The following is a 27056-nucleotide window of genomic DNA, read 5'->3' as shown; positions in this document are numbered from 1 at the left end:
TGATATTGTAGAATTATTAGGATGATTTAGTGTTGATTATGTTAATTAATTCTTAATTAACTATGTGGGATGATTTTCTTTCATTTTAGATTATTTCTTTATTAAATCACTGATAAGTGATTTCAGGGGGGACTATGTGGGAGAAGGATGTCATGACATTCTCATGACTTCTGGCCTAGTTACATCCTGGGCCTTGTTGACTGGTTCATATGAATATTGTTGATAGTTAGAATGAGCGTGTTTATGATAAACTGCGAAAGCTAGGCGCCTCCAGAGAGGGCCACGTACACTTGTTATGATAAAACGGTATAAAAGGGTGTCACAAGATGAGCTCGTCGGACATTTTGTACATTCTGTATGCATATTTGCTGTGACAGTTTGTTCAATAAACTCCCCAATGGACGGCTGACCAACGCGTGATTCGACTCATTTTCTCCACAACATCTTCTCTTCAGCTGGTGCAGAACGCTGCTGCCCGTCTTCTAACCAACACCAACAGACGTGTGCACATCACTCCTCCTCCCTCCATCGGCTTCCTGTCCTTTATAGAACTGATTTTAAGCTTTTAATGTTTGTTTTTAAAGCTCTTAACGGCCTCGCCCCGTCGTATTTATCTGAGCTTTTAACAGTCCTGGTAGAGCTCTGAGGTCAGCAGATCAGTTTCTTCTGGAAGTGCCCAGGTCAGAATACAAACCGTGGGGTGAGCGAGCCTTTTCCCAAAGCTGCCCCCAGGCTCTGGAATAAGCCCCCCATTGACCTGCGTCTTATTTCTGACCTGGGCCTCTTCAGATCCAGGCTAAAAACCTACTTATTTAGGATTGCTTTTAATACCCAGTAGTATGATGACACTTTTATCTTATTCGATTTTGTTGTATTTTATTGCTTTCACTGTTCTTTTATTGTTTTTACTTCTTCTTCTCTTTATTTATTACCTGCTGTAAAGCACTTTGCAACACCGGAAGGATTGTCTGTAAAGGGCTGTAGAAATAAAGTACATTTACATGATTAAAATCTGCATGCTATTACATTTGTTTGTGACAGTTGCATACGTCACCAAGTCTTTTCAGATAATTGCTACAAAAATTCTAAAAGGAGAAGACAAAAATGAACACAAAGCCATAATAAATATATTTTATTTATTTAAACATTAACACATAATTTACTTAAAAAGATCCTGGAATGGAGAAAGGCAGATAATCAAATCTTTACACCATATAAAAGGTACCATCCCAGGTAAGACTAATCCCTGAACATATTATCATAAAAGGTAGGTAAATGTAAAATATCATGGTATATCATTTATATAATGAAAAACAAAGACTGCTCACCATGAGGCAGTTCAGGGGTCCGTTTCACAAAGCAGGTTCAACAAACTCTGAGTTGATCTACTCTGAGATAGAAAACTCTGAGTTTCCGGTTCCAGAAACGCTGATTTGAGTGAGTTTAATCAACTCTGAGTAGGTTGACCTTGAGTTCAGCACGTGCACCACAACTTTAAAAAGCCAGTATCAATAGAGCCCCGATTCGACTAGTTACCATGGTAACGGGGAAGAGGAGGGCTACGTTTTTCACCAACCTGGAATTGGAAATCTTAATGCGCTCATACGGCGAGTTTCAACACGTTTTTAGAAATAAGTGCAACACCGCTGCAGCAGCGTGACGACGTGGGAGAACATTGCTGCTCGGGTCAGTGTGGAAGTTTAAATGTAGTCCTTTGCAATCACAATAATATTACAGGGAAACTACTTGAATGGTAGCTCATTCATTTATTTCATTTAGGTGCAATCCCACGGGGGAGAAGCGCACTTGGCAGCAGTTTAAGATGAAATATAAAAACATTGTTCAAACAGGTGAGACCTCGGCATGGAGGTACCTCATTCTGATCATGTTTTACACTGTAAAATAAATATTAAGTGGCTATTTGACTGTGCAGTTATTTTATCCCCAACATAATGCTGTTTTCACACACATAAATGTCTTCTCATCTATATCATGTTCAGTTAAATAATTTAGCCTATTTAAACTAACACAGACTTCTACTGAGCCAACAGAAAGAAGGCAGATGCCCGTAAAACGGGTGGTGCCCAGCACCGTCACCTCTGACGGAAGGCCAGTGGCTGAGGGAATCCCGGGAGGGAATCCACCCCAAGAAACAGGTGCCTTTATATAATACAATAGGCCTATATATATCTTTTTTAAGCCTATTCATACAAATATTTATTTGTCTTTTTTTCTTTTGTCCCAACAAAATTCTGATGGTGCCACTCAAAAAGATAATTGTCTGGAAATGCTAAAACATCTATGCGCGGTCTGATAACCATCTCCCGATGAATATTATATTAATAATTCTCTGCGCAGTAATGCTGCTCCTTCATCCACGGGATCGTTGTCTAAAGGACATGTTGGTGAAAACAGTCGCCTCCTGCTGTGCCTGATGGACTTCTAGAAGTAGAAGAACTCGCTCTGCTGACTGAATGAATGAGGAAATCAAATGGCTGAAAGAGGGCGGAGACAGAGAGTAAAACCTGGTCCTGACCAGGTTAGGTTCATAGAGTCTGTTACTACGGTAACTGACCGAGAGCTTAAGTAACCTCTCTTTGTGAAACAGGCTAGAGTTACCCCTCTTTCTCTGGTTTGAGTTACCTCCCTTTGTGAAACAGAAAATTCAGAGTTTCCCTCGTTTCAGGGTTAATAAACTCAGAGTTTTCACTAAACCTGCTTTGTGAAACGGACCTCAAGTGCGAAGGTGAGCTGAACAGCTATAAACACAAAATCAGACGCTGGCTGAATGGAAGCTCATTAAAAACATCGTAACTGTGCAATCATACCACAGCAACAAATGCCATAAAACTACAAAACACTTTGTTAAAATCCTATTTCTAACTGCTGCTAATAGACAGTGTTGTGCGTGAACGAGTTCAAAAGAACGCGTTCATTGAACACGCTCATTTTTTCATGAACGTTGAACTGAACGCAACACATTTTTTAATAAAGAACTTGAACGTGAATTAGTTCACATTATGTGTCATGAACGGCAGACATCACTGTAAATGAACGTTGGAATTTGTTTTCCATTGAAAACTGAGTGACATCTGTTTTCTCTTTTGAAACGCAACGAGAGAAATTCCTCCCTCCTGTATTCTCGCTGGTGCCGCTTAAATCATGTATCACCAGACAGAAATGGTTTTGACATTGTGTGCGCAATGCATTATGGGCAACGTAGTGTCCGGCTGAGAATAGTTGAATAACATACTGGCTTCCACACGACGTTACCCGTGATGAATTGCAGCAGAGCGGGGTAGGCATAGCAACGCCGCGTAGCAGGCAACGACGAGAGAGAGAGAGAGAGAGAGAGAGAGAGAGAGAGAGAGAGAGAGAGAGAGAGAGAGTGAGAGAAAGCGCTGCAATTAAAAAAAATGGCTAGTGGAAGTGATGGCACGGAGACAGACACCGATTCTCCTTATGAACATTTAAAACAATTTTACACTCTTGCAAACCAAGACCCCGACGGCATTTCATATTATATATTCTTTTTTTAATTAAATGCTGGTAGATTTCAGTGCACTAAGTATAGAACTGGTCTACCTTGTCTGTACTGCTGCAAGTTTCATCACCTGGTAAGAAACACAGTGTCATGAGCAAATATCTACACTGAGCAGTTTCAGAACGTATAGTGATTTCTAGCTCGTAGTGTGAAAAAAAGTATTTATTTGAATATCTCACGAAAAAAGTAAAATGAACTGAACTTTGAACTAGTTCAGAATTAAAGCAATACAATGTAACTTCTCAAAAAGCCCACTATGGAGCTCCCCCTACAGGCTTGGAGGTAATGTACGGTTACACTGTCGTAAATACAACACCCTTTCGCTTTCACGTTTGTTGACGAACCGGCGAGGAGTCAGAAGGTGCAAGCTATGTCGACCGAGAAGGTAAGAGTAATCAAATGTACCTGGGAGCGGGAGAGGGGTCTATTTGTTTTTGCGGTAGCTGTGCCAGAAAGCAAGTCGAAGTACTTCCGCTCAGCTCCCGGGCCGCTCCAGCAAAGTTACATAGCGCAGTTTTTCCAACTCAGACCCCCGAAGGGCATAGGAGACAGGCCAATTGTAATATTAAAACTCATTCTAGCTGCACAATTTTTTTCAAGCTGTTATTTTAAGGTAGAAATGTTACATAGTAATGCTTTAAAATTGTGAACTTTGAACGTGAACTGTTCACTTTGAGCATGTATGAACTGATCTTGAACTAGTTCATAAAAGCTGTGAACTGGCACAACACTGCTGATAGAAGCCAAGTCATTCAGGGACAGAGATCAGCTGCGGCCGCAGTCCACTGAAATCCTGTCTGCCTTTGTCACGGCATTGTGAGCAGTGTAGTGGTCCAGGAGATGTCTCCATGTGGTGCTGCACCTCAGCAGCTTCTGGTTGCCTTTGACAGAAGACGTAGGAGGAAGAGACGACATGTTAGTTTGGATGTTACACCTGGATACCAATCGACTGCAACAGCTCATTCTCATATTTCAGCCTAATTGAAAAATATCTTTAATCCAAATCAAGCGTCATCAGCCCACACAGAGGTGGGACTGGTGCTTCCTGGATCTTAACCACAGAGACCCTCTGGGACCGTTTCTTTCCACTGGGGCAGGTCAAGTAAGGATGGCAATCAACCAGAAAACGAATCAGCCTGCCGCCAAGCTTATGTTAGGCAGATACAATGTTGAGCAGCAAGTAACCTCGGAGTGTTGATAGACTCAGATCTGACTTTCAGCAGCCACATCAAAGCTGTCACCAAGGCAGCTTTTTACCATCTCAGAAACATCAACAGAATTAAAGGTTTCCTCTCCCAAACAGACCAGGAGAAACTCATCCATGCATTCATCTCCAGCAGACTCCATCACTGTAATGCTCTTTTAACTGGACTTCCCAAAAAGAGCATTAAACATCTGCAGCTCATCCAGAACGCTGCTGCTGGAGTTTTAACCCGGACTAAGAGATCTGAACACATCACAGCAGCTTTAATATCTTTACTCTGGCTTCCAGTCAGTCACAGAATATATTTTAAAAGCCTGCTGATGGTTTACAAATCCCAGAATGGTTTAGGCCCAAAATACATGATATGTTCAGAGAATATAAAGCCAGCAGAGCTCTTAGATCCAAGGACTCAGGTCAGCTGGTTCAGTCCAGAGTCCAGACTAAACATGGAGAAGCAGCATTTAGCTGTTATGCTGCAAACAAGTGGAACAAACTGCCAGTGGAGATTAAACTTTCACCAAATGGAGACATTTTTAAATCCAGGTTAAAAACATTTCTGTTCTCATGTGTCTATGCATGAAATCTGCATGATATCTTTGAACTTATCTGGACTGTTTCTTGTTTATAAATTCCATTTAAATTATTTAATTTGTTTCTCTTTATATTCTTTTTTGTATTTTAATGCTTCTTGCACTCCCTGGTGCAATGCTTTTATTTTATGTAAAGCACTTTGAACTGTTTTGGACATGAAATGTGCTATAAATAAATTTGACTTTGACTTTAACAGGAACCGTGCAGCTCTCACAAACAGATTGTGATAGAAGGTGAGGAAGATGGAGGAGTTACTTCAACAACCAGCAGAGCAAAACCCACTCCAACCCAGAACCTTTACCACTTTCTGTCCATTTAAACTTCCATGTTGGTTCCAGTGGCTGTTTGGCTTCAGTTTTTCAGACTCTTAAACCCTTGTTAGGGTTGGAAATAAATCTGAGCCTCTCACAACATCTACTGACTGAGTTGGACCATGTTCAACATCTCATTTCAGTGTGTTGGCAGATTAAACTTAAATTAAACAGTTTAAAAAAATGAAAGCAAAGTCAAAGTAAAGCTGGACAAAGGGAAACTCTTGAGTTTAAGACGGTGGAGGTAACCAGAGTAAAGTCTGATTTATGGCCGTCGGGGCCGGAAGGTGAACAATCAATCACCGACTTTGGGTTGAGATTGGGTGGTTTAGCGTAGCGCCGCCTACTGATCGGGAGGTGAACTGCCTGGCGTGTCCGACAGCCCGACGGAGAACTTGGAAAGGTTTAAAGCCTCTGCGTGACCACGGAGTCGGACTGACGGATAGCGACGGAAAAGCATACGGAGGCCTTTAAGGCGGTGCATCCTGAGGGAGTGGGGAAAGTCTGACATTTTGACATGTCATAGAAGCCACAGCACTGGTGTTTTCATTATGGCTTCAATCCATGGAAGGGAGGGGCTGCTTTATTGTCATGAGTCACTGGGACTCTTGATCTCACCTGCGTTCCCCACCGACATTTTAAAGTGAAGACGTTGTCTGTTAAATAACACCCCAAATGTGAACACGAGTATTGTCACAGAGGAAAGGGCGTATCCACTGGGGACCATTTCTGTCTGCACACTGACTGATAAACCCACATTTCTTCTATCTTTTAAATGGATGTAACAGGGTGTGGCTGAACTCAGGACTGCAGCCCCTCTAAGTCCCACTCGGTTGAAGTTTCTCATGTCCCGGCAGCCGTCTCACCTATGATGCACAGGCCCTCCTTGGCTCTGGTGATGGCCACATTGATCTGGTTGGGATCCCCAACAAATCCCACATGTTTGGACAACCAAGCGGGGCTGGGTTCCCTCTCAATCTCTTTGCTTGGAAGGGAGCACACCGTGGATAAAATGACGTAACGCCATTCGCTCCCTGAAACAAAAGAGATTGTTTGTACTTGAGGATTTCTGTTGGAAATAACTGGTGCCACTTCTAATTCCTCCTTCAGCATGACTGAGCAGGACTTTGCAATTCTTTCATAACAAAAGCACAATTTCCCAGTTATTAGCTCTGGCCTTGTATCGGGTTAGAATGTTGTGCTCTGATGGACTTACTCTCAGTGAATGTCAACACACAAAAAGCTCACTGAAAATATTTCATAAGCCTGAACCAAAAAGGCTGTGTGCCACATGCAGTCTGCTGTGGATGCAAAGTGTGCTTGGAAGGCTCAGGAGGAGTCTACTTGGCTGATAAATGGGGTTGGCTTATTTCAGTGTTGTTTCCATCAGATCAGTTTCATTCCTACACCACAGAGCACCTGAACATATGTCAAAAACTACCCCAAAGAGAGCGTGTGGAAACATGCATCTTCCTCCCACTGAATGTTAAACACAAACCCATCTGATCAAACTTCTAAAGTTAGTCAACTCAGGCGCACATGTAAAAAAAAACTAAAACATACAGTCCACTACAAAGACTTGGCTGTAATGCTTCATTCATAAAGGCAAGGAAAGTGTTACCTTGGCTTTTTGTGATTGTGGTTACTGTGATTTGTCCCAAATTCCTCCTCTTCAGCTCATCTTTGATCTCTGATACTTGAGCGTTATAAGGTGAAAGAACCACAATACTTCCCTGATCCACTTTTGCTTTCTCCACCAGCATTTCAGCAATCTCTGCCTGCAAAGGAAACATGGCCATCACTGAAAAGACCTGCAATGTTCGGAGGATCGATCATGGTTAGGGTAGCTTCCTCCCACCCTGCAAAAACATGCATGTCAGGTTAACTGGTGACTCTAAACTGACCCTAGGAGTGAGTGTGAGTGTGTGTGTAAGTGTGTGTGAGGCCCTGTGATGGACTGGTGACCTGGCCAGGGTGCACCCCCCCTCCCGCCTCGGCTGGGAGAGACTCCGGCCCCCCTGTGACCCTGAAGTGGATAAGCGGGTAAAAAATGGATGGGTAGATAGTTATGGTATAAGATGAGTTGCAAATGTGAAATGCCAGAGCATAGGCTGAGTAATGACTCAGCACACATTATGTCAGTGAAAGCATTAGTCCATGTCCACACATTGTGTCTTTCACTACCTACTGCAGTGTTTGCATCCACCCAAAGCTGTCATTACATCTGTATCCCTCAAACCACTCAGGTTCCTCCTCAACCGAGGAATCGCGTGTGAGGCAGCCATATTCTGATATGCTGTTAGCAACCCTTCATACACCGAGTCACTGCTGTCCAAACCAGCTCTCCTCAGCACTTGGATAGCTCACTGGATTTTAGATAGAAAGGAGCTTTTTGAGACATGTTGCTGCCATCAAATTCAAGATGAGCTAATACATTTGCATGAAACAAAAAAGTGTCTCACATTCAAAAGTGGTTTTCTATCTCATACTGTGAAATGAATACTGACATACTGTTTTATGAGATCTGCTAATCATTGCATCCTGTTCGTGTTTCTGTGTGACAGGCTGTCCCATCTTTTTGGCAGTATGTATACGCTGTATCGTCGTGCAGAGAAAGCTCTCTCTGCCTTTTTATCGTTAAAGCTACCTCACAAAGCACAATGCCACATGTTGACTCCAACTCAAATGATATATTTTTTCATTTAAAGATGAGCAGGAAAGTGTAAGTATGCGGCACAGCACCACTTTGTCTCTCTCCTCCGTGTTGGCTTTGGAGTTGTTGTTTCCCTTGGCAGTCTTGACAACCAGACGGACAGTGTCCCCCTTTATGTGTCCAAAGACCACCGGCATTGTCCTGTTTTCAACACGAAGGACACTGCTTGGCTGCTCCACACCAGTCTGAAGCATGCCGTCATAAAATTCCTTTGAAGGGAACTTGCAGATGTCCTCATGCTGTTAAAGTACAACATAATAACATGTGTATCATACAGCATATGCTGAACTTGTAAAGAAAGTGCATATGGAATATTCTTACCATTCTGTACTGAGTGTCCAGCATCACAGCCCTGTTTCCATGGAGTTTATCATAGTAGCGCTCAAACAGAGACCTATCCACTCCTAGTCTCTTCACATGCTCATTCCTCACAACGGGTCGTAGCTGTTTGTGGTCGCCAATCAGAACAATCTGCAGAGTACACACAACATAAACATTACTCCAGACAGGATGGATGCAACCATTTCTGGATCCCTGCATTGCTGGAGTTTATAAACCGCAGGGCGGGGGTAATATTTTAGTGTACAGATGTGGTGTCAGATCGGCCTGACGCTGGGTCTAAAGGAAGTGGCGTTGGACACGCTCCAAAGCCGTCTCAATTCTCCTCTCTTTCATAGAAACTTGGCTAATAGTTTTTAAACATCACAGGCCACATTACATTTGATTGTAATCATCATTATTGTTATTACCATTATTATCAAGGAGAACTGTGACTTTGGAACAGGTTACAGGAAAGCTGAGAGAAAGCAAGGCACCTGCTGGGGTTTGTTGCAGACTAATGGGATCAGAGCCTGGGGTTCAGTGGCCATTGCACATTCATCAATGAGGATCTGCCGTGCGCTGACTGAGAGCCTCAGGCTGGGGGTGGAGGACTGTGTGCATGTGCACAGTATGATGTCGTGATGCTTCAGCTCATGTGCTCGAGCTTTTCTGAGAAGCAGTTTGTATCTGTGAGGAAAAGCGCACCATCATTAGCTCATTATCAATACTGTTGCTTTTTTTAAACTTGGGATTGATTACTTGTTTAAATGACATTACATGATTACATGACTGTATCTACAGTAAAGTGATGACAAGACACTCTCTTTGGAATGAACTGCTCTGTAACTTACTCCTGCAACTCTTGAGAAGTCAAGTCCTCTTTACGTTGAATTCGTTCATCAAACGTCCTTATTTCACCTGCACAGGGGTTTGGGTCCTCTCGCATGCGATGATGCAGAGTGATGCTCCTACATCCATGAAAAACATTACATCTGTGAGTATGAAACTGCGCCCCCCCCATCTGCAGCAGCTTGTTGGCTGGTCCTTACCTGAGCTCTGGCTTGGAACGATCTTGACGGAGGGTCCTTGGGGAGAACTGCAGGACGCAGTCTGGATAAGGGTACTCAAGCATTTCTACTTGCTGGCTGTAGACCCTGAGGATTCTTAGACTCTCTTTAAACCTCATCAGGTACTCTGCATCACATTGTTTGAAAAATCGATATAAATCAGTGTAAAAAAATGCAGGTGAAACATCAGCACACCAAGTAACTCACCTGCTACAACATCAACAGACTTGTTGGAAGGACCACAGTAGAGAATCACTTCTTTTTTCTCCTTGTCTTTGTCCTTCGGGTCATCAAATTTCCTGAGCTTCTTGGCATTCATCTCAACAAACCAGTACACTATGTACACACCCACCACTGTCTTCCCAGTTCCTACCAGGCAGACAAAGATAAGTCAAGATAAACCTTTTTTTAACCAGGACAAAAATCTCTTGAGATTTAAAATCTTTCTTTGAAGAGGGTCCTCAGAGCAGCGGCAGGGCGGGGCTCTTTGGGTATGTAGGCTGCCCGGAGGGCCACGTTCCCAGTTCCACAAGGTTGCCTGCCCCTCAATTTTAAATGCTCACTATTAGAAAATATGGAAGAGCCAGAGGGGCGAGGGGAGGGGTCTTCCCCTGGTTGCTGGCTGCTTGGGGTGTGAGGGGCCGGGAGTTGTCCTGCTGGTTTGGGGTCTGTGGTGGCTGGGGGGCTGCTGGCCCCCTTATGTGCCCGCTGTGCCACTCCCCAGCAGAGTTGGGGGATGGATGCGTGTGCTGTGCGAGTGTGTGTGGATGTGTTTATTTTTTATTTTTATTTTTATTTTCTGCCTCTCCCCGCTGCTCGTGGCTTCACGTCTCGACTCCCGGGGCGCTTGCCCAGGGGCACTGGGACGTGTGCTCACCCACTGCGGTTGGCTGTCTGGGGCGCCTGGCCCTTTCGGGTGTTGGGTGGGGCCTCTGCCGGGGGGTTTGGTGGTGCTCGGGCTCGCGGGGACCGGTTCCAGCGCACCGCCCATGTCTGGGTGGCGGGGGCCGGTGGGCTGTCGCCTCTGGTCACTGGGGGGGCTCTGCCCTATGCTTGTGGGGGCTCTGACCGGGGGCTTCCTCTGCTGTCTTCTGGGGGTATGCGTGGTTGTCCCTATGGTGGGCTTCCCAGGTTCTGTGCTCTTTGGGGGCTGTTGGTGGCCTGGGTCTGGGGTCCCTCTCTGTCTGCTTCTGGTTGCTGGGGGGGCGGGGCTGTGGATTGTGGCCCTATACACTGATACACTCATAATTAAGCATGGTTATTATGTGGGACCACCTATGTGTATTGCATGTTCATGCACACACACACACACACACACACACACTCACACTCACACTCACACTCACACTCACACTCACATTCATTAGCCCAGTAGCATGCTCACTAATCAGTTGTTGTGTTGTCCTGTGGTTCGAGGTCAGCTGTATCCACAGTTGTGTTGTATGTGATTGCTGCTGCTGCTTGTGTGTTTGTTTGTTTGTGTGTTTGTTCTCTGCTTGTCTGCTTCCAGGTGCTCCTGGTGCCTCTAAGGCTGGATTCCCCACAAAAGCCGTGAATCGTCTTCAGTTTTGTTTTTACAGGTGTAGCAGCTGGTTGTCTGATTTTTCATTGTTTTCTATGTTTGTCTCTTCATGTTTCTGTTCCTTTTTTCCCTTCTTCGCTCTCCCTCTGTCCCTGTCCCTCTGTTCGGCACTATCACGTGTTAAGTATTGTAACAAAAATAAATAAATAAATAAGCAGCTGATGGGCATCAAGGGGAGCTTTACATTCATAAAGCTTCCCTTGGCAAAGCAAATGTGTTTGGCATAAATGGTATTCAGATTACAATTCTGCTGCCATAATGCTGGACAGGACAAGGGGTTAAAAAAATAAAAGAATCACTTCAAATAAACACCATGCCAACATAACGTCACAGAAAAAGCTTTTTCTCACATACATACATGCATATGTGCATGGAGTATAGGTCAAGAAAAAGCTGACTAACTATTTCTTATACATTTCATAATATGTTCTTAGAATATTTTCTGACATAGTTTCCCTCTGGGGTGAATCTTTTCTCATTTCATTTTTTCATACGCTCATTGCAGCAGCGGTCAGTCATAACACCAACTGATTCTGCATCTCACACAGAGTTTCTGCTCTTACCAGGCGGTCCCTGAATGAGAGTGAAGGTGTTATTCAGGGCGGTCTCCACAGCCCGATTCTGACTGTCGTTAAGCTCTGGCAGTCCACCTGGAAGCTTTTTCCTGCTGATCTGCCACCTTGACATACTCCATTCTTCAACTGCGTACAGAGAACACAACTTAGAGGTTTTCTAACAAGTGGTGAAAAAATGCTGAATTTGAACCAATTTGAACAGTTGGTGAAACCTTTTTTTGGAATGCGCTGCCCCAGTGCTATTCTCTGAACAAGGTCACAGGCTGCCCTCAGGCTCAGAACTGCAGTCTCTTTCCGGCTGGAGCAAAAGCAGCAGAAACACACTCATTTCAAACTGAGAGGAAAAAAGGTCTGTTTACTCAGATGGAGGTGATCACAGAGCAGTTGATTCAAACGATAAGGAAGGTAAGATGAAACTGACTCACATGTCAGGCAGGAGCTTTGGGATTAGTTCTACTGTGAAACGAGTGTTTTTCTGAAAAACACAGTCGGGAATGCTTTCCATTGGCAGGTGATTTACATAGAACTCCACTTTGCATTCAGAATTTTTTGTTTTTTTCTTATCTTCCACTTTCCATGTGACACCGTGAGCCACCCACGTGAACTCTCTGGGGTCCACTGGGGTGGAATGCTCCAGGGCAGAAGTCAGCTTCAGACCTCTTTTCCGGATGCACAGGAGGCACTTTGCCAGGTTGCATTCGATGCACCATCGCTTGATCCACTCCTGAAGTAAGACGAAGCTTCCTGTCAGTGTGCCTGGCTGCTCTTGACTGAAGCTCACCTCCAGGTTCTCAATGATAATGCTGTCACTTTCGTCCACTGCATTTGAGGCAGACTCCATCTCACACAGTGGCTTCCAAATGTGCACGTACTCCTCTGTGTCAGCATAGTTAGCCTTTGAAGGTTGATGTGCAAATCTGGAGAAGCATGTGATGGGGCTGTGGACGTGGTCCACGCAAATTTCAAACTTTGGTCTGATGCGCAGCAACTGAACAGCTGGTGTGTCGGTACATCTCTTCTGCTCTGATGTCATTTGGACCTGGACGGTGTCGCCTGGCTGCAGCTGAAGGGTGACGTCCACCCAGTGCTCACTTTGTTCATCCTTTAGCTCTTGAAGAGGCGTAGAGGGGGGTGGCAAAATAATCTGCTGCTCTGCATTACAGCCCATCAAGACAGACTTTGCATCATCCAAATCTCCATTTTCAATTGCTTGACTTACAGTTTTCCATGTGGTCAGTGGAAGCCTAACACATGGAGCGCAGACTGGCATCAGATTCAGCTGTTGGTGGATTTCCATGGAATCAGCGGCATATATCCGTCTTTTCCATTTGAGAGAGATACTGTGATTTACTTCGTCATAAAGTGGTTGGTCCTCTAACTGTAAATCTTTGTACATGATGGAGATGCTCACAGGAAATATGTTCTTGTTGAAGGGAAATGACATGGCAAAGCTGTCTGCTTCCTGATCTGCACGAACAACAAAGGCCAACTTTGAAGCACTTTGCTTCTTCATGCTTACTGCATAAGAGATCTGCTCGGATTTTTGTTCATACGCTTTGGCCTTCTTCATGTTGCACTCAAACTGACTACACGAAGTTGTAATATCTGTTCGAGTGTATTGGACATCCTTGTCACGTATGACAGAGTGTAGGAGTCTCTGCACGATGATGTCCATGTAGCGCCTAATGGGTGACGAGGCATGTGTGTACGCTGGTAAATTTAGAGAATAGTGGCCAGTGTTTGCTTCGTGCGAGGAGTTTGAACGGATGACAAAAGCTTTACGGGAGCAACGTCTGTAATGATCCATGACTGGCTGGAGCAGAGGGTGAATGTCATCTGCAGCCACCAGGTCCACCATTTTGTCTACGTCGCCCGCTGTGGCAGCTGACTGGATATCTTGCCAGACTTCTGTGAGTATGCAGAAACTTTCACAGCTTGGGCTTTGCTCGTCGTGGGCAACTTTGTGCCGCACATGAAAAGATAGTGGTATCAGTTCTCCACATTTCTCCTTGAAGTCTTCTATCTTCTCAGGATCTGGCTCTTGCTGACAGCGGAGGGGTGTGCGGGACCTGGTATTTAGGTTATGGAGCAAAGTCTCTGATGCATGTCTGTTAAACAACACACTCATTTCTTCAATCATCAGATGGGCTTTGCGCCTCCCAGGCAACCTGTCATCATCAGTCTGTGAATAAGCCCAGTCCAAAAGTCTAGTCCTCCGTCGAGCTTTGGCAAAATGATAGGCCACTGTGACACAGTCCTCTACCGTATCAAAACTGGATCTCTCTCTGTATCTTTCAGAGATTATGTCCTCTGCCTCTTCATATGATAGCTGTCTGTCTGAGTTGATCAGGGAGAGCTGAAATGTGGGCTCTGCTTCAGTCTTGTGTGTGTCCTTTGGCACTTTGAACATAAGTGAAACCACCCTGCGATCCTGACCCGGCAGAAGACTGAAGAGTCCAGTGCTGAGATTTTTAGGGAACATATGAGTGGGTTCTTCTCCTTTGCCATAGTAGGTACAGCCACGCTTTTCTGCATTCATATCTAATTTACTACCTGGCATCACACAACTCGCCACATCTGAGATATGGATTCCCAGCACATAATGGTCTCCAACATCCCTGATGCTGATGGCATCATCCAGATCTTTGGATCCTGCCGGATCAACAGTGAAAGTGATGGCCGCTCGTTCATCCTGTCTGTCTGTACCATCTTCATCTGATAAGGAGAGACCATCGGTTTCAAGTGTGGGGGCCGCAACTCCAAATTCTTCTTTTTGCAGCCAAAGCCTGTCACCTAAAGGTCCTGTTTTAGGGAGAACATCTGTGACTTTCCCCAAAGGATAGAAACAATGTTCTTTCCAGCCCACAACTTGCACTACAAATATACAGTCTCTCACTTCTTTCAGAGGCTCCAGTGTGAATGTCCAGTAGCCTTCACTCTGCTCCCACACTGGAATGAAGTTACGTCTGTTTTTGTTGATCAGTATGCATACTTTGGGCGCACTTATTTTCATGGGTATCATCATCCTTTTGATAAAGCTTCTGGTGGGATCTTTTTTTCTCTTGCTGTGATCTTCATCCTCAAGGAAACATACAAGTTCCCGGGCAGATTCCTCTCTCCTGATGATGCTCACCACCCTTGGCGTTTGTTCTAGCGTTGCTGTTTGCACGACCACTTCATCTCCAGTGAATGCCTGCCCCATGTTTGCTCTTCCCTGGATGCTTACATGTCTGATGGGGCCATGAAATGGAAGAAAAGAACCTCTGTTACACCACTCCCTGACAAACTTTCCATGCTTGTACATCTCTGGTTGTTTATGGCATAGCTCCAACAGATCGTTTTGAACATCAGTGACTTTTGCTTTTTGCTTCTGGTGACTCCGGTCTTCATCTTCCACACCGTCTTCATCTGAACTATATTCTGTTTTGAGCTGTTCATATTCATCTCTCAGCTCCTGAAGAATGGCATCACTGACAGTGTCTCTCTTATCCACATCCACATGAGCCTTTTGAAAGCTTGCAGTTTCCATAACATCTTTTTCAAAGAAATCTTTGGTGTAATGCTGAGGTGCAACACTCTTCTTGCTGCTGCAGTGGTCTATGAAGCTCTTCCAGATTCCCGAGCATTTCCCAAAGCAACAGAGGGCGGCAGCATCTCCGACTACAACCACCTGAGACTGAGCCCTGGTCATTGCAGTGTTTAACACTCGGGCATCATTGAACAGCAGCAGACCAGGCAGGTGCGACACTTTGAGGCTCTCACGTGTTTGCACAGCTGTTATTACCACTGCCCTGAACTCTTTGCCTGTCAACACAGTAGGAAAGTTTTCATTATGTAGAATGATAGTGATATGTCAGACACAGTTCCTTTATGTCGAACATAATGGATGTATGATGCAAGAATGCCTGAGGTGAGACTAAAATTACCTTGCACATTTGCAAGAGTTTCAACCTTGACTTCAGACAGGCTTTTGCTGGACAGCGCTGTTCTTATTTGCCGCACCTGTGAACCACAACAAACAGCAGAGATCATTCAGTCGTTAGAAGTCTGACAATACTGACAATGAGTTCAAAAACATCCAAGGCAGGATCACAGGAATGCGCCGCGCTACGGTAGGCGTCGCTGGGCGTCGCTGGACTTTGAACTGCAGCAACAGTCAGCCACATGTGATGGGATTGGCTTTTCATCACTGTCAAAGCACTAACGTGGCCCACAGTTCAGTTTGGTAGTGCACAAAATGGAGACAGCTCTTAAGTCTGACATGCAAACCTGTGAATGGTACCTCACTTTGTCATTACTCCATGAAATGTTTCTCTTTGAGTTTGATGATAGAATGATAGTCAAAACAGAAAAGTGCTCACCTGAGAACCCTCGGACAGAATGCAGATGGATGTCTGGGCCTTGGGTCCCCAGGTGGATGGCCACTGTTTGAGAATGTCTTTCACTGCTTCCACCACTGCAGCAACCTCTTGTTTGTTGTACCAGGACATAGACACACTGTCCAGGAGACATTCCCCCCTGACGTGATGGAATTTCAGAGCATGACCATTTGAGGGAGCTGGAATATCTCCATTAGCGCTGATGACATCATTTTTTCCAACGTAGAAATAGGTGGAGACAAATTCCACAATTTCTTTGGTCGAGCGATAATTCTCACTGAAAATGACTCGGCTGTTCTGGGCAGCGTCACACTTTTGGCCTTGATAGTAGTGGAACAAGCGTGTGAGGATTGTGCGATCCGAACGGTGGTGTTCATCCACTGAAAAAAGCTGCGGTCCCATTTGCATGTGATCTCCAGCTAAGACAACTCGGGTGTTTGGCCCAGCAAGACCAAGAGCCAACAAAGCTTCACATTCCAGCATCTGGGAGGCTTCATCGATGAGAATGTGGGTGAAGTAGCCCTCTACAAGCTTTAGATTGTGAAAATGTCTCGCCATTGATGTGGTTGTTATGACTATGTTGTGGTCATCCAGGGTGGCTTTTGTAGGTGGCAGAAAATTCTGTTTATCTTCTGAGAGAAAACAGTATTTCAAAGTGATCTCGTCTGTGGCAGACAAAGCACTCCCGTGTTTGTTCGCCTTTATCCGAACTGGCCTCAGTCCATCTGGAGTCTTGCTGATGATTGGATGGAAGTGATCTCTGACATACAGATCTGCAGAACTGAAAGATAGGAAAAGTGAAAACTTATTCCAACAGTACAGACTGAAGCAAAACAGTTAGCCAACTGCAACACTTAGAACAAATAATAGTGCCTGTAGTGCCCTGTGCATGCCAACAGTGCCAGTAGTGCATCACTCCAGTTCTTTGAATCCAAGACTTTAGATACGATTAAACAATGAAACACCAAAGGTCAGGATGTGAATACTTCCTGTTTCCTTTTTCCAAAATAAATTTGTTTTTTTAAACACACTTCCTGAAGCTTTTTCTGTCTACACATATAGATATTCATTTGGCTCCTCTGCGCTGGTCCTGTGATGTCATGTGCTGGCAGCCTGTCCAGGATATAGCCCAGCTCTCGCCCACCTAGGACAGGCTACCCCAGGCTAAGGTACAGTTTCCAGCGCTAATGCTAACAGGCATTCGTGCACTACTCAATGAGCTTCATATTTTTCCTCAACTGAGTGAGCTTAATAGCTTGATTCTTTTGGTTTTGATGAGAGTAAAAATCAGAATCAGCATTATTGGTTAAATATGTTAATGTTCAGCATAAGGTGTGTCTGTGTGTGATGCAAAGAGAAAACTAAAACACAAAAACACCCAGCTCTGAATCTGGCACTGTTGCTACACGCCCACACAAACCACATACTTACCCACATACTTCAACAGGTAGAACTGGAATGGTCTGTATTACCTGTTGGTGTGGGTGCAGATCAGCACTTTGTTGAGAGGGTGCTGACAAAGCTCTCTGGCTGCTGTAGCAAGGGTCAAAGTCTTCCCAGTCCCAAAAGGGCCATAAATGAGGAGAGGTGCCACAGACTTCTTCCCGTCACAGTTCCCTAGGATAAATGCAACTGCTGCCTTCTGCTTGGTGTTCAGGTCACAGGAGACACTGCTGACAGGAAGGCCACAGTTTCGAAGGTCTGGCAGGACCCTGCTCGTGTCAGGGAGGATGTCTACGGCTGTGTGCATGCTGCAGAAGCGGAAGCGATCCAACTGAAACTGCACCTCCATTTGATACGATTTATTGCTTTTGAGTGCGAGATCAGAGCAGCATTGTTTAGACAGCAGCAAATATATTTGTTTTTTGCCAGTTTTGTGAGGCAGAATGCTGGCTTCGTAGACCTTGGAGTTTGGATGACTTGAATTGAAAGGGGCTACCAGGCCTGAGCGAATGCTGCTCTTCAGGACCTGTCCCTCGGGGCTGTCCACTGTGAGCGCACAGGGAATCTGGACAGCACAGAACAGTTGTCCTCGGGGAGACGCTGTGCTATTCAACACATCCATTGTCATTATTTCTCCACAAACATTCAGCCTGAAGCAAACAAGCAAGAAAAAGCTTTTTAGTAAATAAAGGCAAATCAAAAGATGTAGAAGATAAGTGATAAACAGCATCTTACTGTGAGACGATCTGGTGTTCTGCTTGCTCCTCATCGTACAGGAACTGGTGCATCTGTTCTCTGTAGTTCTCAGGGGTCAGAGGGGCTTGCTTGTTGTGGGAGGGTCTGTGCACTGAACTGATCTGTGGAGGCTGGTACTTCTTTAACATCTCCTCCTGCTCTTCTGTCCTGGGTGAACAGGGGATTACAACCCTGTTCCCTCTGTGCCAGCGCGCTGCCTGCTGAAATGTGGCTCCGTGATCAGCGCTGGCTTCTTCACTCTCATCAAATGGCAGCTGGCCTACTCTTACTTTGAGTCTCTTCAAGAGCACCGGTCTCATGTCAAAGTCCAGCACGAGCCACTGCTGGTAGAGGCCTGGGAGGACGGACGTGCAGGTCACAGGGATGGAGTAGGTCTGCTCTCTGCTGAGAAACTGTGCACCTGACGCGTAGACGCATGGAGCGGAGCTGTCGTCACCGAGGCTGAACAAAGCTCCAGGCTCTTGTTTCAGCAGCGCTACGTGCACAAGCTCTCTCTGCACAAACACATGGGGCCAGTTAGACTTCCATTCAGAGCATGGAACTTTCTTTACACTGTCATGGACATAAGCAGCTTTTAAGATGTCTGATGCTTAAAGCACGTCCAACAGTTTGCAGCTCTGAACTAAAGGTGGGATTTACAGGATTCCACGTGTTGTCCCCCCTCCTGCACAGAGTGGATCCTGCTGCTCTGCTTCCCCTGTGACTGTTATCAGAGAGACTGCTCTCTGCATGCAGCCTGAACCCAATCTGACCGTTCATGCCATTACAACAGGCCTGACCTGATCCCAAAGTCTTCTTGAAGAAACACAGTGGGATTGTGACGTTTGACAACTGCACAGCATCAGCTCCACTTTCTGAGCACTTGAGCCTGGTAAAAGCTCATTCTGGAGACTCCTTTGGTCACACAAATGCAGATTCTGTCTCTCAGGTGAAATCTGTGCCCCTCACTGCTGCTGTACATTCAGTGAGTGTGCACGTTCACAGCCCAGCTGTGAGCTCCTGACTCCACACAGACCAAGAAAGACAAAAAAAAAGTTCAAACCAAAAAATGTACCTCGGTCTCAACTCGGAAGTTCCATTTCAGCGCCGCACTGGTCCCCTGGCACTCTACGCTTAAATCTTCATCACAGGACACGCTGACGTCATCAACTTGCTCTGATATCTGTTTGAATTCAATACAAATGAATCAGTGCTCAAATGATCCCAGGTGAGCGTTCCTTTTCTTCACTGGTACAGCAAACAAGGCCAAACCATGACACAGAGAGACTGAATGACATTCTAGGAGTGTGTGTGATAAAGCTGGAGGAGCATCATACTTACAATGTCCCCTTCATTGCTGCTGTTTCTGTAGTGGTCCAGCAGCCTCTGGTTGTAGCACATGAGACCCTGAGCTTCTATGCTGGCCCTGATCTCCCGCTCCTCTGCAGCACGCATCATCCACTCCTGCAGCTCCTCCTCAGAATGAGCTGCAGGACAGTTGCTGCCATACTCACAGCTCTGTGCTCTAGGATGAAAATGTCAGTTTAACAGTGAAGTGGGAGGCTTCCATGATGAAGGGGGGCTCATGCTCTACACATCTCTAGAGATCCTCTAAGATCTGCCAAACAAGTTGAAATAAACACATTCCCTTCTGCTGTGTGCATCATAATGAATGAGAACCAAATCAGAACTGACTGAAACTATAACTCTCATGTCACATCAACATCAAATCACTGCATGGAGAAGGTGCCTGCTATGCTTGAGATGGAGGACACCCCCTGTTGCCCACATTTTTCTCTTTCTCTACCTCCCTCCATGTCTGCTCTCCATCTCGGCTTAAAAAATAAAGCGTTTTGCTTCTCAAAATAATATGCGTTCAACAGAGTAATACATTTGCATCACAAAATTGTTCATCCAGAAAAAGTCAGGCCTCACAGTGGCTTGGCCCTATTTTCTCTCCCTTCGTATCACTGCCTGCTGTGCACATCGAGCAGTCCCCTGCTTCCCAGCAGCAAACACTGTAACAGGCGTGGCTGTCGGCAGGCGGCAGCAGGCAGTGATACGTAGGGAGAGAAAATAGCAGGGGGTAAGAAAATGTTCATAAATGATATTGCTAATATGGGATGTCATACAGCTTCATGTCAAAAGAGGCAAACTATCCCTTTAATCTGCACTCAGGGGGTCTGAATCCAGCTAAATTCCCTGTTAGCGTGCCTATGATGACCTGCTCATCTTACCATTTTGAGCTGCTCTATCGATCCTTTTGCTGCAGAATGGGACTGTGTGTGCTGCCCCTGTGCGTGGGAAGAATGAGCGTGGCAGTGCAGCCTGCATGGCGCTCCGCTCAGGTGAAGGTAGTGCAGCTGCTTACCTGTCGCACAGCCACAACTCAGCCCGGCGGCTGTGTGGAGCCGGGCGTCCTCTCCACCTGGTGGTGGTGTCCTGGGAGAGGAGCTGGGCGTGCTCTAAGGAGGAGCAGTGCTTGTAGAAGCTCTCTGGAGAGGACAGCACCAGGAAGCAGACTTTACAGAAGATGGTGGTCCGCTGGGGCGTGGCCTGCTGCTGTCGGCTCTGCTGCAGGAGGTGAGGCCGGACAGCCAGCCCGCTGTGCTCTGCCTTCCACACAGCCATCTCCACCTGGCTCTGGGCGGCCTGGCAGTGGCCGGCCTGGTGCCAGCAGGGCTTGCCCTGCCTGACATGACTGCAGTACGTAAAGTGACACTTTGGGGGAAGAGGGCGGACCTGGCTGTAGATGTGCTTTGTGTTGTTCTCTGATAGATGGTACACTAAGACCGGGTTCCATTGGTGTGCTGCGTCTGCGGAGCAGGTGTCATTCCACCGCTTCACTGTTAGCTTCTGTGGACGCTCCTGAAAGCAGTCTTTGCAGAACTCAATGAACTCACCAGAGAGCTGCTGGAGTATGCGTTCAGCCGCTGCTTCGGGTGTCAGAACACATTCGGACTCAGTTATACGTCTGATTAGCGCAGCTCTATCTATGTTCTTCTCTCTGATGTAGTTCCATATAGCGGCCTCTTCTGAGCTTTTGGCATAGGTGCATCCCTGACCCAGGTTGTGTTTTGTACATCCTGATCCCTCCACAAAGTCATCACACACTTTGTAAAGGACATTGAGACCAATGTTTCCACCAGTGGGCCGTTCAGAGATTTGCCTCCACTGGTTGGAGCTTTTGCTTTTGGCTAAAAGCAGATTTCTACCACACTTATGTATAACTGGCTGAAGGTTGAATGTTATTTCCTTCACCTTGACGGAGCATAATTCACACGCAGCCTTCAGATCTAGCTGTGCAAAGAGCAGAGGTCCATCCCCATTGGGCTGCTCAGGCCCTCTCTCAGACTCAGCTACTAGATTACGGAGACTCTGGTGGTTGAGTCCATGCTGCTTTTCAAACGTCCACACAGCAGCTTCCTCCGTGCTTCTTGCAAAGGTGCAGCGGTTCTTATGCTCGGTGCAACCACGGCCCTCCTTGAAGAACCAACAAACCTGATAGTGACTTGGGATTGGAAATGTGGGCCGCCTGGAAACAGGCCTCCATTTGCTGCCCCCTTTGGCCTTGCAGAGCAACACTGTGCGCTCACACTGATGCTGAGGAGATGTCACGCTGTAAGTGGTTTCTGTCTCCTGGGCCGAGCACCGGGAACAGGCCAGTCTGAGGTCATGTGTTGCTAACAGATGAGACTCTTTGGAACCACCTGCTGACATTGTGAAACAGTCAGAACGCTTGGCCCATCAGAATGTGTGACGAGTGTCTGGCTTTGCTTCAGATTGTCTAAAAAAAGAAGAAAAGCAGCAGAGAGAACAGCGGGACGATGAATCTTTCATTGTAAAGAGGAGTCAACAGTCAGCCAGGTGAACAGCAGCAGCCCTCCCTCCCTCCCTTCCTCCCTCCCTCCCTTCCTCCCTCCCTCCCTCCCTCCCTCCCTCTGCGGGTAGTTAACTTCCTGATCTAACATCCGCCTCCAAAGCAGCCTGGACACTCGTTTAGGAGAATCTGAGGGAAACTTTTCCACCAAGCACACCACCACAGAGCCCACTGCTGACCAGTATGATCAGTGTCTGAGCTGACATGAACTGCTTCTTCCACTCAGAGGAAAATGAAGCTTAAAGTCTGACTGTACTCCATAAATCCCGTATCCACAGAGTCAGGTGGTGTTACTGATTACACGCACGTGAGGACCTTCTTTTAGGTGGAACTAGTCTAAGGTTCAGAGGCCTTAATCTGGATTTTTATACATGAGCATAACTTTGCGTAATGCCAGTGGAACAACTCTGGGATAAGGGACGAGATAAGTTCCATATGGAAACACGCAGATGCATATCAGTGGTAGAGTGATTTATTACTGGAAAGGACTTTGCTCTGATTGCTCAGACGGAGTATCAGACACTGATAGGAAGTATTGCATCACTTCCTGTTACCTTGCTTGTGCACTGTGGAATTTCTTGCTCCGCTTGGACTACTGATAATCACTTTATTTCGATCTATAACTTACACAATTTTGCATAGTTAAACTCTATAGCTTACCGTTCTGTTCTAACACACTCCTACAGATCTTTAATCTTTATTCTCACTTTTTAACGGTGTGTCTGGTTCTCTAGCGTAGCATGGCCACCAGTTCTCTCCCTCCATCTCCTGCTTTCACCTGCTCCGTGTGTCAGATGTTTAGTTACTCCTCTGCCTCCTTTAGCGATAATGGTACATGTAACAAATGTAGTCTTTTTGTAGTTTTGGAGGCGAGGTTATCTGAATTGGAAGCTCGGCTCTACACTGTTGAAAATCAACCGATAGCGAGCCAGGTCCCTTTTGCCAGTGTGGAGCCACCTAGCGTAGCTAGCTCAATTAGCCTCCCCCTAGCAGAACCTGAGCAGCCAGGATTACAATGTGACTGGGTGACTGTCAGGAAGAGGCATAGCTCTAAAGTCAAGCCCGTTGTTCACCATCGACCTGTCCACGCTTCTAACAGATTTTCCCCACTCAGCGACACACCCGCTTAAACCTTTACTTAAAAAACCTACTCTTGACTCAGAAGTGTTGGCTCATTATAGACCTATATCCAATCTCCCTTTTATGTCTAAAGTTCTTGAAAAAATAGTTGCAGCTCAGCTTTGTGATCATTTCCACAGAAATAATCTGTTTGAAGAGTTTCAGTCAGGATTCAGAGTGCATCATAGCACAGAAACTGCACTGCTGAAAGTTACCAATGATCTCCTCTTAGCCTCTGATAGCGGACTTGTGTCTGTGCTTGTCCTGTTGGATCTCAGTGCTGCATTTGATACGGTCGATCACAGTATCTTATTACACAGACTTGAACATGTTATTGGGATTAAAGGAACTGCATTAGGCTGGTTTAAGTCATATTTATCTGATAGATTTCAGTTTGTTCTTGTAAATGAAGAATCTTCCTCACACACCAGAGTAAGTCATGGAGTTCCTCAGGGTTCTGTGCTTGGACCGATTCTTTTCACTTTATACATGCTTCCATTAGGTAACATTATTAGACAGCATGGCATTAATTTCCATTGCTATGCTGATGATACTCAGCTGTACTTATCTATAAAACCAGATGAACCCAATAGGTTGGTCAGACTACAAGCATGTCTTAAAGGTGGGGTAGGGGATCTTTTTCTGGAACATTTTTTTACATATTGCTTGAAATACTCTTCACACCCCCATTGCAACCAATTAATTAAAAGTTTTGACACAAATATGAAAAGTTTTAGTGGCCTCTAGAACGTACAATCTAGGAAAAACACTATCCAATCATTGTGAACGGACCGTTCACAATGATTGGATACTGATGCCGTCTATCAAACTGCAATCTGCTCCTCCCTCCCCCTCCTTCCCCCTGTGCGCGTACCCTGCTCCGTGAACGAATTACGTGTCCAGAAGCTTGGCAGGAAGCTAAACTAGAGCCAGCTTGGCTAGCACCTAACATTATTAAACGTATAGTTATCATATACTAAATACTAAATACGGCAACGATCGATGCTTGCTGTCAGAACAGCGCTCGTGCACCTTCGTGCTCGTGCGCGTTCATGTACTCTAGAGGCGTGCCTTCGGGGGGAAAGTGAAGAAAAGGGTTGGGACTTTTTACCTGTGTATTTTCAAAATGCAGCTTCGCTGGACTCAAAATCCTTTAAAGACATAAAGACCTGGATGACTCAGAACTGTCTGCTTCTAAATTCAGAAAAAACTGAAGTCGTTATCTTTGGACCTGAGCGTTTCAGGGAGAAATTGTCTAGCTATATAGTTACTCTAGATGGTATTTCCTTGGCTTCTAGTTCTACAGTGAGGAACCTTGGAGTTATTTTTGATCAGAATTTATCATTTGACTCGCATATAAAACAGGTTTCTAGGACTGCCTTCTTTCATCTTCGTAATATTGTTAAAATCAGGAACATCTTGTCTCAGAGTGATGCAGAAAAACTGCTCCATCCATTTGTTACTTCAGGATTGGACTACTGTAATTCTTTATTATTGGGCTGTCCCACATATTCTCTGAAAAGCCTCCAGCTGATCCAAAATGCTGCAGCCAGAGTTCTGATGAGAACTAACAGCAGAGATCATATTTCTCCAGTTTTAGCTTCTCTTCATTGGCTCCCTGTTAAATTCAGAATAGAATTTAAGATTCTTCTCCTCACATATAAAGCTCTTAAAGGGGAACTCCGGGGCATTTGAAGCGCATTTCCATTGCTAGAGGTTGTCAAATACTGACGGTAGGACACAGACTGGTGCAAATAGGCGCTCCCTGTGAAGCGATTGCGCTGTTTGCGCAGCCTGTCATGCTAGCCAAATACGTGGTGGCTAAGGGGCAAGAGCTAACCCTTCCACGTAAAACAACAACTTGCACACTGCAGAAACGTCACACCACTTTATAAACCATCCGACAATAAAGTCACAAGCCTTACCATCAAAACCATATGCATGGTTCTCACATTACTGGCATGGGGACGTTACAAAACAACTTTATAAACAGCATGTCACTTACCGGTTGTTTGTATGCTCGCGTATGTGAAAGCCCAAAAGAGTCAATGGACGATAATATCATATACAAAACAATTATCTTCTCTAGAAAAACTGCGTTCAAGTATTTAAAACATTACAACAATACATGCCCAGTAATATTGACCGAGCTCCATCATATCTTAAAGATCTCATTATAAGATATTTTCCTAACAGAGCACTTCGTTCCCAAACTGCAGGTTTACTTGAGGTTCCCAGAGTTTCTAAAAGTAGAATGGGAGGCAGAGCCTTCAGTTATCAGGCCCCTCTCTGTGGAACCAGCTGCCAGTTTGGGAGGCAGAGCCTTCAGTTATCAGGCCCCTCTCTGTGGAACCAGCTGCCAGTTTGGGAGGCAGAGCCTTCAGTTATCAGGCCCCTCCTCCCCCCTCTTTTCTGTCCTCTCAAACTCCAGCTGGTGGAGGCGGATGGCCACCCTTCCTGGTTCTGGTTCTGCCAGAGGTTTCTTCCTGTTCAAAGGGAGTCGTTTCTCTCCACAGTCGCCTCAGGCACGCTCAGGCCGGGAGATTGGACCGAAAAACAAAAAGTTTCAGTGCAATCTGTTGGTTTCCTTAGCTGGGAAATTGTTTTTGAATTGGCTCTATATGAACGAATTGGATTATTTTAAGAATAATTATGATTACAATGAATTGAATTCCAATTGGCTTGAATTGGACTTTATTATCTAAGTGCCTTGAGATGACATTTGTTGTATTTGGCGCTATATAAATAAAAATGAATTGAATTGAATATGATGGATTAAATGATCACGACAGAGATCAATATACGCTGGTTATTCACCAAGGAAGCGTGGTGTATCTAACAGCAGGCCCGACTCTGTGTGTGCATCTGTCACACTTCAGCGGGGACACAACACTGGGGGGCTGATGTGGCCCCTCAGTCTGAGCAGATAAGCACCCAGCAGCTCCTGTCTGACGGAGCAGCTGTCCTGGGCTGGACCTGCACAGACCTTTCATTTGATTCTTGCCTGTAAGGGAGACACCTGTCCACTCTGATCCAATCAACAGGGCCTGATCTCAGCCACCCTCACACAGCCCAAAGCAGTTTACATCAGGGAGCACACAGGTGGCTGTCTGAGGCCCGCCAGGGGGCGCAGTTACACCCGCAGCAGCAGCAGCGGGGACGCGCACACCCACAGCAGGAAGCTGCGACCTGGCGCGCGCGGTGGCATTCTAAAAGTGTACAAGTGTGGAGAACGTTGCAGTGTGAACACACAAGCCAGCAACGATGAAGCTGCTGCTGCTGCTGCTGCTGCTGCTGCTGATGTTCAAAAGTGTCTCACACACCCAGAGGGCCGGCACAGCACGCTGCGCGCGGATCCACTCCGGCAACTCCCCATAATGTCATAACAACGGTGATACAATAAGCACCATGACGACAATAATAAGAATAATAATGATGATGATGATGATGGATGGCAGCAGGTGTGCGCGCGGACTCACCTGACCGGGAGGACGCAGCGTCCGGAGCTCAGGTGTCACCAGCAGGCTCTGACAGGCTCTGACAGGAGCCGCGCGGACTAACCTCTTAAGTTTCGTTTCTCACATTTTGCGGA

At 45.8% G+C, this 27056-nt stretch overlaps 1 protein-coding gene across 1 annotated transcript; it reads right to left on the bottom strand.

Moving 5' to 3' along the window:
• Positions 1-1117: 1117 nt before the first annotated feature.
• On the bottom strand, positions 1118-27033 carry LOC142377623 (3'-5' exoribonuclease HELZ2-like). The gene is made up of 20 exons (XM_075461920.1): positions 26944-27033; positions 20837-22252; positions 19807-19990; positions 19541-19648; positions 18466-18980; positions 17760-18380; positions 16270-17068; positions 15835-15910; positions 12334-15712; positions 12121-12206; positions 11897-12034; positions 9959-10120; positions 9734-9878; positions 9536-9652; positions 9179-9371; positions 8685-8834; positions 8393-8602; positions 7272-7428; positions 6517-6684; positions 1118-4425 (listed from the first exon to the last, which is right to left on the bottom strand). The coding sequence occupies exons 2-20, from the start codon at positions 22183-22185 to the stop codon at positions 4310-4312; spliced, it is 8673 nt and encodes a 2890-aa protein (XP_075318035.1). The 5' UTR covers positions 22186-22252; positions 26944-27033; the 3' UTR covers positions 1118-4309.
• Positions 27034-27056: the final 23 nt, after the last annotated feature.

Source organism: Odontesthes bonariensis, chromosome 3 (assembly GCF_027942865.1).
Source record: "Odontesthes bonariensis isolate fOdoBon6 chromosome 3, fOdoBon6.hap1, whole genome shotgun sequence".
Taxonomy (NCBI): Eukaryota; Metazoa; Chordata; class Actinopteri; order Atheriniformes; family Atherinopsidae; genus Odontesthes; species Odontesthes bonariensis.
Note: the sequence above shows the minus strand (reverse complement) of the source record. Positions and strands in the feature narration are given on the sequence as shown.